The sequence below is a fragment of the Cherax quadricarinatus genome, chromosome 70 (genome assembly GCF_038502225.1).
Source record: "Cherax quadricarinatus isolate ZL_2023a chromosome 70, ASM3850222v1, whole genome shotgun sequence".
Lineage (NCBI taxonomy): Eukaryota > Metazoa > Arthropoda > Malacostraca > Decapoda > Parastacidae > Cherax > Cherax quadricarinatus.
The window spans coordinates 13,214,038-13,226,642 of NC_091361.1; the positions used below are offsets into that span (position 1 = coordinate 13,214,038).

General features: G+C 40.1%; 1 protein-coding gene across 2 annotated transcripts in view; it reads left to right on the forward strand.

Moving 5' to 3' along the window:
* Positions 1-12,605, forward strand: part of LOC128702379 (whirlin) — a 1,352,782-nt gene that overhangs the window by 1,140,658 nt on the left and 199,519 nt on the right. Inside the window, exons 9-10 of one of the 2 annotated variants that reach the window (XM_070099896.1) lie at positions 2,741-3,205; positions 3,690-4,625. In XM_070099896.1, coding sequence (XP_069955997.1) covers positions 2,741-3,205; positions 3,690-4,625 — 1,401 coding nt within the window. The remainder of the gene's footprint in view (positions 1-2,740; positions 3,206-3,689; positions 4,626-12,605) is intronic. The other variant, XM_070099897.1, reaches the window with a different exon arrangement.

A 12,605-nucleotide genomic window follows, 5' to 3' on the forward strand; every position in this document is an offset into this window, starting at 1 on the left:
TCGTCAGTCCCATACTGGAGTATGCAGCACCAGTTTGGAACCCACACCTGGTCAAGCAAGTCAAGAAATTAGAGATAGCGCAAGGGCTTACAACAAGACTAGTTCCAGACCTAAAGGGAATGTCCTACGAAGAAAGGTTAAGGGAAATCGGCCTGTCAACACTGAGGGACAGGAGAGTCACAGGAGACATGATAACGACCTAAAAATTTCGCTAGGAATTGATAAGGTGAACGGAGACATTATGTTCCAGAGATGGGACACAGAAACAAGGGGTCACAACTGGAAATTAAAGACTGAGATGAGTTAAAAGGATGTTAGGAAGTATTTCTTTAGGCATAGAGTTGTCTGGAAGTGGAATAGTTTTGCAAGTGATGTAGTGGAGGCAGGAACCATACATAGTATTTTAAAGCTCATGGAGCGAGGAGAGAGAGAGAGAGGACCTAGTAGCGACCAATGAAGAGACGGGGCCAGGAGCTATGACTTGACCCCTACAACCACAAATACGTACATGCATACATACGTACATAAATACATATGTACATAAATACATACGTACATACATATGTACATAAATGCGTACATAAATACGTACATAAATACGTACATAAATACGTACATAAATGCATACATATGTACATAAATGCGTACATAAATACGTACATAAATACGTACATAAATGCGTACATAAATACGTACATAAATACATACGTACATAAATACATCCATACGTACATACACTCGTACGTACGTACACACACACACACACACACACACACACACACACACACACACACACACACACACACAAAGATGGATCTAACACCCTTTAAAAGTAGTGATTTCTTTTACCTCGGTGAATCAATTATTTTAAACGCGTCCGAGCGCAACGAATCACTTTGGGAAGCAAGTGGTTGTCAAGCAACCCTGAGACACACTTACTGTCTATTTTAAAATCAATATTTAGTTCAGTTCTTAGTTCCTACGAAACGTCAACAGTGAAGACAGTTGTGAAAAAGCACTTTTTTAACTTGACATGAAGAGAAAATAGAGAAAGTAAAGCACAAATGATGAATAAGACTTTAAATCTTTTATGCAAAGCAGACAAGATATAAAGTCAGTTATGTTGAAGCGCAGAATAAGTTATGCCTCAAGTATACTAAATATTAGTCTTCTATTTTATTCTGTTATAATTCATGAAGCTTTAAACCTTGGTTATTCAACCCAATGAATAGTGGAGGCTCGATCATCCTTCCTCTAATCGCTACTAGATCTCATCTCTGACCAGCCAGGCTGTTGATGATTTTCCTATTTTTTTCATTAGATTTTGAATTACAAGATTTATGCTCGTAATCTTTCATAAATGTAAAAGATTGTTAAATTTATTCAAATTTTCTCAGTTTTATGTAAATTAACATAGAAATATTATAAGCAGTAACTACCGGTAAACGATGAGAAAAAGATGTATTTCTATAATTAAATATTCCTCATATAAATATGGACATGACAGTCATATGGATATACTCAGTGTATATACACCGAGAAGAGTACATCTCTCATCGAATACACATTGAAAGTACTATGGAAGTTACCTTACAGATGTGTCATCTTGATTACAAAAATGTAATCGATCCATAGGACTTCAACCTAACTAGATAACTTCGTTTTGTCGAGTACTGCACATACGCACCAGATGTATATTTCGGTACATAAACGCGGAAGATGTTCTTTAGTTCCTAATTCAGAGGTTAAAGTATCGTTTATATAAGTTCCCAAGTGGAACACACAACTTTCATGAATATCGTGTAATGAACGAACCTTAAACACACAATCCATATAAAATACCTGATAATCAGTCATTTTAGTTAGCATCTCTCGCAAATATATGAGCCTTGGTATGTATATTTTCCACTATTGAGAGACGCACTTGGTTGACAATTTTTTAAGGGAAACGTCCGGAAAGATATGAAACAAAGATGTTTACCTGCCTAGTCACGGACCGAGCCCCCGGGGGCGTTGACCCCCGATATCCCCACCAGGTATATACTTAGACATTCTTCTACACATATGAACTGAGTGTGCTGCCATCTTGTAAGTTTTGGTATGGTGCACATGTACAATCCCAGCATCTGCTTACACCTGCCCTCACCATTGCACATATGAACTGCTGCTGCAACTCTTAACCTCTTTAGTTACACCAACTTATTCAGTTTATCCTTCAAGTTGTTGTTGTAGGTACTCAGTAATGCACCAAGAATTCCACGGTAAGACTGCACTGGATCCTCTACTCACCTTCAGAACTCCTCGACCAAAGTAGATCAAGTAAAAAAAAGATTAGATTACAGTGTTAAGCAAAATATACACCCAGTGAAAACTTGAGTATACTGTAGAGTTAGCCCTACCCGCGATCCTTTGAGAACCCTTGCAAGAGGACTACCCACAACCCGTACTCTCTTTCGCCTGCGTAGTGACGTGAGAAATGCCTTTAGCAACATTGCACTTGAACTCTTAAAGTGTGTGAGCATGGCCCCCCACATGGCCCCCTCGTGTACAAACTCTGTGTAGAAGCCCGAGACAAATGCATCAGTGTTAACGTAGAATACAGAGGCCCCAGTATTGACACTTCACCATATAACTCGCTGTAGAGAACGCTTCCAAAGAGTGATAAAATCCTGTGATAGCCTCTGCTGTAACCATGCCTATTTTGTACTGCTACAATCCAGACTTTCTGTATCACACACAGACCGATGCTTACGATGGACACATCTCTAATTTGGATGACTTTATCAACATGTACAACCGAATGGAAATCCACGGTGATGATGTGCCTGTTAATGACTGTCAAGAGGAAGCTTTGATGAACGACCAGCGTGTATCCGATGTCGCTCATGAAACTCTAGAGATCAGTAAAGCTTCAAGTGAGGATTCTGGTGTGGAAATGAGTAACGGGATGATTGCAAGGAGAGATGGCGCAAGATCTCGCTGTGAAAGAAAACGAAGCGGCAAAATAATCAGAGAAAATGGATCTACTGTCGAAGGTGTGACCTGGGCCGATGCCGACAAGTCTTGTACGATTAATAGCCAACATTATAAATTACTGAGAGAAGAAGAAAGGCATAACACTCAACCAATGCAGCAAAAAAAACTTCTGAAACAGTACTCAGAAAAACTTTTACCTAAAACACAAGACTTAGTTACCAGTATTAAGGTATACACACAATAAATAGATTGTATAATGCATGAATAATGATACTATTGACAACTTGATTAAATTTTTGCTTCAAATTTATAAAAAAAAAATGTACTTTGTTTAGTATAATGATAAATGAATGTAACACTAATGATTTATCTGTTGTCGTAACTGATAATCAAATTGCACTTTCAATACTATAAAAATATCAATACTTTTAAAAATTAATTTCTCAGACTAGGAATGCTAAAACAAAAAAAAAAAAAACTTAATTACGCCATTTTCATGAATATATATATATATATATATATATATATATATATATATATATATATATATATATATATATATATATATATATATATATATATATATATATAAATCAATATTGTATTTCTGAAACAAAAACTTTAATGAATTAAACTAAAACTGTTTGCCTTGATAAAACAAAATGTTAAGTTCGTATTGTGGCCGACACTAACAGTCCGTCTCCCCGTGACAGCCCCAACGGCGCCACAGCCACACGGGCGAGCTCAACGGCGCCGCCAGTGGAAAGCCGCTACCCAAACCCCTCCACGCCCCCGTACACCTCTCTCACCCGCAAAGGTCCGCCCTTTCTCACGCCCGCAAACAGTTCGACGACTACGACACCCAGGCAAACAGAAATCGTGAAGAATATGACCTCCTTCCTTCCACGAGAGTACGGGACGACTATGACCCAGCGTCGTCCAGATTAAGGGAGAATTACGACCCTTCTACACGGCTGAGAGACGAATACGACTCTCCTCCGTCTAGAGTGAGAGACGGCTATGATTCCTCTCCCCCTATGATAAGAGACGACTATGATCCTTCTCCATCTAGAGTAAAGGACGAATATAATGGTTCTACACGAGTGAGGGAAGAATATGATGCTTCTACACGAGTGAGGGAAGAATATGATGCTTCTACACGAGTGAGGGAAGAATATGATGCTTCTACACGAGTGAGGGAAGAATATGATGCTTCTACACGAGTGAGGGAGGGATATGATACTTCTTCACATGTCAGGGAGGAATATGATACTTCACGTGTAAGGGAGGAATATGACTCGTCTGTGCAGAGAGGGAGAGAGGAATATGACTCTCCCTCGTCCAGAGTACGGGATGATTACGATCCATCACCGCGAGTCAGAGACGACTATGCCTTAACACCTTCACGAGCCAGAAATGACTATGATTACGACCCTCCCCATCCGGGACGACACAGGGATGAGTACGAGCTGCGGGAAGAGTATGGAAAACCGGCGGGACGCTGCCAGGACAAGTACGACCTCTTGGATGACGAGTACGATGTGGGATGCCGCACCAGCTCTCGCGAGGAGTACAACACGACCCCCCACTACAGGGAAGTGTTCGAACCGGCGTGCTCCAGGCTCCACTACGCACCCAGCCATCGCCAAGTGAGTATTATGATTCAATGTACTACTAAGAACTTGCAGTACTAACGCCCCAATTTACCAGTACACCTTGTAACTTATACCTCACACTGTTCATAGATTTTTATATACAAAAAAATTCACAAGTTAGACTTTTATTCCTCATAAGGGTTATTTTTCGTTGAGAAGCTAAATCCACTTGCATTATCCACGGGAAAATTGTGCAAAACTGCCACTTGTTCAATGGATGAGTGAACAAATTAAGTCGGTGAACTAAGAATTAGTGCCTCTCATCATGGACACAGTGACAGAGGTATATTATTATTATTCGAGAAAGTACGTCAGATTCATACAGGTCTTCCAGTAGATTTAGTTGCAGTGAGTGTCAAGCAAAAATAATTTGACCTGTGTTTGTAAGTGACGATTAAATCGCAGGCTTCAATATTCTTCTTAAAAAAAAGGTAAGTCTGTGTGTTATCCTTCCAATCATTCCTTTAATTGTTGTTTTTGTCTTATAGAAAAAAAATTTGGTTTAGTTTTTTCAAGATTAGCATGATTGTGTTCCGTATCTGTCTGGTGTGATCCGCTGCATGTGTTATTGGAGTGGTCCGTTGCACGTGATCGATCTGCCTCATGCTTACCAGACAGGAGTTCACCTCCCGAGCAAGATTTTGTTTACAATGTAATTTTTTTTATTAACACACTGGCCTTCTCCCACCAAGGCAGGGTGGCCCGATAAAGAAAAACTTTCATAATCATTCACTCCATCACTGCCTTGCAAGAGTGTGCTTACACTACAGTTATAAAACTGCAATATTAACACCCCTCCCTCAGAGTGCCGGCACTGTACTTCCCATCTCCAGGACTCAAGTCCGGCCTGCCGGTTTCCCTGAATCCCTTTATAAATGTTACCTTGCTCACACTCCAACAGCACGTCAAATCCTAAAAGCCATTTGTCTCCATTGGCTCCTATCTAACATGCTCACGCATGCTTGCTGGAAGTCAAAGCCCCTCATTCACAAAAATCACTTTTACCCCCTCCCTCCAACCTTTCCTAGGCCGACCCCTACCCTGCCTTCCCTTCACTACAGATTTATACACTCTAAAAGTCATTCTATTATGCTCCACCTCTTTACATGTCCTAACCACCTACACAACCCCTCTTAAATGTCCAAATACATTCACCTCCTCCATACTCTCTCCCTCCAATCTGATATCGAATCTTTCGTTATACTCATCACCTTACTCTTTCATGTATTCACTTTTAATTTTTTTCTTTTACATACTCTACTAAACTCATCCACCAACTTCTGCAACTTCTCTTCAGAATCTCCCAAAAGCACAGTGTCATCAGTTAAGAGCAACTCTGACAATTCCCATTTTGTGTTACTTTCTTTATCTTTTAACCCCACACCTCTTGTCAACACCGGAACATTCACTTCTCTTACAACCCCATCTATAAATATATTCAACAACAATGATGACATCACACATCCTTGTCTAGGCCTACTTTTACTGAGAAATAATCTCTCTCCTACATACTCTAACTTGAGCCTCATTATCCTCTTAAAATCTCTTCACTTCTTTCAAGAACCTACCTCCTATTCCATACACCTGCAACATCTCCCACATTGCCCCCCTATCCACCCTGTCATGCGCCTTTTCCAAATCCATAAATGCCAAAAAAAAAAACTCTTTACCCTTATCTAAATACTGTTCACCTATATGTTTCACTGTAAACACTTCGTCTACACACCCCTTATTTTTCCTAAAGCCTCCTTGTTCATCCGTCTTACTCATAATTCTTTCAGTAATAACTCTACCATACACTTTATCAGGTATACTCAACAGCCTTATTTCACAATAATTTTTGCACTCTATATTGTCTCCTTTGCCTTTATACCAAGGAAATGTGCATTCTCTCTGCCAATCCCTTGGTACCTTACCCTCTTCCATACTTTTAATAATAAAGGCACCAACCACTCGAAAACTATATCCCCCCTGCTTTTAACATTTTTATCTTTATCCCACAAATCCCAGCTGTCTTACCCCCTTCCATTCTACTCACTGCCTCACGAACTTCCCCCACACTCGCATCCGCCTCTTCCTCACTCCTACAAGACGTTATTCCTCCTTGCCCTATACACGAAATCACAGCTTCCCTATCTTCATCAACACTTAACAGTTCCTCTAGATATTCCCTCCATCTTCCCAATATCTCTACCTCTCCATTTAATAACTCTCCTTTCCTATTTTAAACTATCAGATCCACTCGTTCCCTTGGCTTCCTTAACTTATTAATCTCACTCCAAAACTTTTCCTTTTTTTTTATCAAAATTTGTTGAAAACATCTCCCCCACTCTTTTTACATTGCTTTTACATTGCTCTCTTTTTACATTGCTTCACCACTCTCTTAACCTCTTTTACCCTCCATATACTCCTCCCTCCCTGCATCACAAATACTTTGTGAAAACCTCTCATATGCTAATTTTTTCTCCCATACTACTCTCTTTACATCATTCCACCAATAGCTCTTCTTCCCTCCCACACACACTTTTCTGTAACCACAAACTTCTGCTGAACACTCTAACACTATATTCTTAAACCTACCTCATGCATACATACTCTCACTAGCCCATCTATCCTCCAATAGTTGTTTATATCTTACCGTAACTGCCTCCTCCTTTAGTTTATGAACCTTCACCTTTTACTTGCTGCTTCTATTTTCCTTGTATCCCATCTACCTTTTACTCTCACTGTAGCTACAACTAAATAGTGATCTGATATATCTGTGGCCTCGCTTTAAAGATGTACATCCTGAAGTCTACTCAACAGTCTTGTATTTATCAATACGTAGTCCAACAAACTACTGTCATTAGGCCCTACATCATATCTCGTATACTTATTTATCCTCTTTTTCTTAAAATATGTATTACCTATAACCAAACCCCTTTCTATACAAAGTTCAATCAAAGGGCTCCCATTATCACTTACACCTGGCACCCCAAACTTACCTACCACACCTCTAAAATGTTTCTCCTACTTCAGCATTTAGGTCCCCTACCACAATTACTCTCTCACTTGGTTCAAAAGTTCCTACACACACTCTTAACATCTCTCAAAATCTCTCTCCTCTACACTCCTCTCTTCTCCAGGTGCATACACACTTATTATGACTCAAAAATCTCATTACAAATCCGTCCAGCATTGAAATGTTGAAGCCGATATGAATACTCTTTTTTTTCAAACTGTCACACAAAAACCAGTATTGTAACTTTTTCCATAAAATTAGTAAATATAAACCCACTCAGCACATAACCAACCAAAACTTTCCACTAAGTATGACACTTGTTAATAGTTTGAGGCCAATAAAAAGTCTTTTTGAAAGTTATTTCAGCGAAACCATTTTCTCATTATTCTTAATAACATTTACAATATAACAGTTGGTCAGCCAAGTAATGCAAGTTTGAAGCCTTTTAAAAGTGACATTTTTTCCGGCAATTTATTAAAGAATAATAAATTAGTAGCAACATTGCACAATTATGGTATGAACCTTCCTTTATACAGGACGCAACAGCAATGAATTTGTAATCGATCGGAAGAGGTATTCTCATATTACTGCAGGGAAGTTAGTATCCCAATTTGCTTAATAAAATTAGCAGATTGGCACATCCAAAGAACAATAAATATCCAAACCTTCCTTTAAGATACACCGGCATTCAACCTGGAAGATAATCAGTTTTTTTAAGTTTTCTGATAGAAACTTTAAGCAAGAAACAAAAGAAATCCGACAGCTATATATACCCTTTCGGAGATACCAAACATTATGGAAAAAATTTGGGCAATTATTTGAGATCGCTGAAAACGTGCGACTGACACGACTGACATCAGTCTAGTTGAAGAATAACAGCCCGGATATGCAGTATTGTTCTACCAGTCAGCATCGTGTTAAATAATATATCCAACCAATATGTTACAATAGCCGCTATTGTTTCGACATTCATGAGAACTTAATGCAGAATCATGAGTGACGGACAATAGTGCAGGGGTATACCATATAGGGTGTGGTAACGAATACATAGGTGAAACAGCAAGTTATTTGGAACAATTTGGAGCAATGTTTGTGTCCAGCAGAGACGATCGAGGACACTTTGTGGAGAATCAGTCAAGTTGTAGCTGATTTCCCGTTATTCATTAAGTCTTTAGGGGGTGAAAAGGCTTCAGGAGGTAGTAAGGGGGATCTGTAACGTGATATTGGTGTACTACAAATACCGTAATCCTAAGACTAATTTAATGGTGAAGCCTTAGTACATAAGTTTAGCTAGTATATTGAAGCTATAACTACTAGGCCTCCACAATTAGCAACACAGTGTCACGTTTGAGTGCGTGAGTCAGCCTATGGGGACAGTTTCGGCAGTCACGCATAAGTTCACATAAGGGGTCGACATACGCGGTCTACCCCCCTTTCTTTCCCTTAACCCGGCGTTAAATTGCGACTCATTACTCGATGATGTGGAGAAGAGCACTTATGCACAGTTCAGAACATTTATTAAAGGAAACGTCTCGCCACGAGTGACTTCTTCAGTCCTAATACAGAGATAACTAGTAAATAAATGGTATACAATGCCGACTAGATGAGGAATTATACACATGTGCAACATCTGGGTATCTTTATTTGTAGACGTTTCGCCATTCAGTGGCTTTATTAATGCAAGAACATAATGTGAAGAGATATATAAATATTATGTCATTGATAAAGCCACTTGTTGGCAATACGTCTACAAATAAAGATAGCAAGATGTCGCACATGTGCCTGTTTCCTAACAGGGATAACTAAGAAACGAGTGTATATAATGACAGGAGCTGCGAGGGAAGTGGTGGTAATAATAGTAAACTTGTTGGGAGGTGGGATGGGTTGAAGAAGTATCTGTCAACATCACGTTACAGCGATCTTCAGAATGGGTAATACCCTGTTGATTAGCAATTTGGATATAGTGTACCTTCTGAACTTTTTATGGATAGTGTTATTGATAGCAATTAGGGCAGCTTCTATACACTTTCGACGTCTTATATTTTCCTTAATGAGTAATCTAGCCTCTCTGAATTTCATAAGATGTCCGATATCGTCCCTGTGTTCAACACATTCGTTTCTACAGTCGTCACGGTTGCAGGCGTTTTTGTGTTTCTTGATCCAAATGTACAGAGATCCGGCAGTTTCCCCCATATATACTTTGTCACACACCCCACATGGTATAGTACATACTGTGCTCGTTCCAGATTCATTCCTGCGTTTTGCACCAGGTTTCTAATAATTGATGAGCTGATGAATATTTTAGCTAGTTTTCTTTCAAAAATTTTTGAAACGTTAATTGCACCATCGCTGTCTGGTAAAATGATGTAACTAGATTGTTGATAGTCTTGTTGAGAATGAGTGTTGCACGTTTCCTGCAATCACGTATGAAGTGTAAGGGAAAGAAATGTATTGAATTGAAAGAATGTGTGTTGTATGTACAATGTACATTGTTCCTCGAGGAACTGGGGGCAGGAAATTCTGTAAGTCCTCAGAAAGAAGCCTATAACTATCCCTCTTTTAGTTCTGATGTCATGGTGAGAGGAGAAATGTAGAAGGACATTCTTGTCGATTGGTTTTCGGTAGACTTAAAAGATTGTTTTCACCTGTGAGTAGGAGTAGGTCAAGAAGTGGTAATTGGTTGTCCTTCTCCTGAGTGCGACACGCATCCTCAACAAGACTAAAACCAATGCAGCTGAAGGAAAGCCTCCAAGTTACATCGCTTTACCCGTCGACAACATTGTAACTAACGTTTTTAAAATACTTGACAGAAATCTTGATAAAATATCCACCAGCTCTTCAACTGCTATTAGAAACCTGGCGCAAAACCCAAGAATGACTCTGGCAAGAGCGTAGGAGTATACGCTATACCATGTGGGGGATGTGACAAAGTATATGTTTGGGGAATCTGCCATATCTCTGTACATTAGGATCAGGGAACACAAAAACGCCTGCAACCGTGATGACTGCAGAAAAGCGTCTGTTGAACACAGGGACGATGTTGTACACCTCGTGAAATTCAATGAGGATAGATTTCTCATAAAGGAAGATCTAAGACGTCGATAGTGTATAGAAGCTGCCCTATTTGCTGTCATTAACACTATCCATCAAAAGTCCAGAAGTTGTACTATATCCATATTGCTAATCAACAGGATATTACCCATTCTACAGTCCGCTGTAACATGATGTTGACAGGTCCTTCTGAAACCCAATCCATCTCGGTAAAATTTTGCTGCTGTTGCCGCCGCCGCCGCCGCCACCGCCGCCGCCGTCTCCGCCGCCGCCGCCGCCGCCGCCGCCGCCGCCACCGCCACCACCATAAGAACATAAGAACGATGGAACACTGCAGAAGGCCTACTGGCCCATGCGAGGCAGGTCCAAGTCTCCTACCGGCTTAAGCCAATGCACCCAACCTAGTCAGGTCAGGTCACATTGACTTAAGGGAGGAACACGGCAACCGACCTGGTAGCACAAGCTATCAGGTCTAACTCACACCCACCCACATCCACTCATGTATTTATCCAACCTATTTTTAAAGCTACACAACGTTCTGGCCTCTACAACGGTACTCGGGAGTCTGGTATAAACCTTGGTAATAAATACCGACAAGTTGGTTTAGAAAGACACGCAAGCAAACACCATAACACACCTATTAGAAAACGCCTCGGTCCCGGAACCCCGATCACCTCCAACATACAGAGGTAGATAGACATACATCATCCCCCCTTTCGCGGCTTTCTACCTGACTCCTGCCGTTTCTTAGTTATCTCTGTAATAGGACTGAAGAAGCCACTCGTGGCGAAACGTATTCTTTAATAAATGTCGTGAACTGTACATAAGTGTCTTTTTTCCACTACCTGACCTACCACATCCACACAGACCAATACGGTAAGGTCTTATTATCATTATAGTTACATTAATGTTATCGAATCGCATGTGGGAGATCCCGCACTGTGAATGATGATTCAAGAAGAACTAAGAACACGAATTATTCATAGTAAGAAAGACTGCCCTTGTCTTGATAGAGGTATGAAATCCTTTTAGGGAACATGAGATGACAGGTGTTTCTCTAGGATTTAATTAATGATCTGATTTGAGTATTAGCTGATCAGGTCGCCAACCACTAGACACACCTTATGAAATAGAATGAGTGCATTGCAGGGTTCCAAGAAATGCATGCTTTATCAAATAAAGCCTCGTCAAGAAAACATGGCTGGGTTGAGTTCCTCCAAACAGATTCCTTGCAGAGCAACCTAATATGTTTTGAAAGTTTAAATCTTGTTAAGAGTTTCCGGTAGGATTTCTTTTTATATGATTTCCTCCAGACTTTCCAAATCAGCTTAAGGCCACTAGGAAAGTGTTTGTTAGGCAGCGCTGGAGTAAACATCTCTCCTTGAACAAGCGAGCCATATGGCAAACCACCTACCATAGCCATTCACATTTTTACTGACGAGGAAATAATGTATTTAGAAGCGAATTTTTTCCTCACAATAAAAAATACACGTCAGTGAGGCTTTTGAGAGAGTTCCACACTCGCTTCACACGCTGAGGGTCCGGGTTCAGTTCCTAACAAGAGTGGAAACATTGGGCGTGTTTCCTTACATCGGTTGTCTATGTTCACCCATCAGTAAAAGAGGTACCTGGGTGTTAGTGGACTGGTGTGGGTCGCATCCTGGGATAAAACTGAACTAATTTACCTGAAATGCCCTGTATAACAAGGGGCTTTCTATATACTAGTATGTCATTAATGTCAGCTAGACCTGTATACCATGTAGAAATAGATATTATAATGGTATTGGAAAAAAATTGTCTCCAGGATCTATGCATGATTGACTGGTAAGCAACAGCAAGTTTGCATAAATTTCGGAGGAATCAGAATGGGATCCTTTTACAAGTGGCGTCTTACGGGGGTCAGGACTGGGCCCCTTATTTTT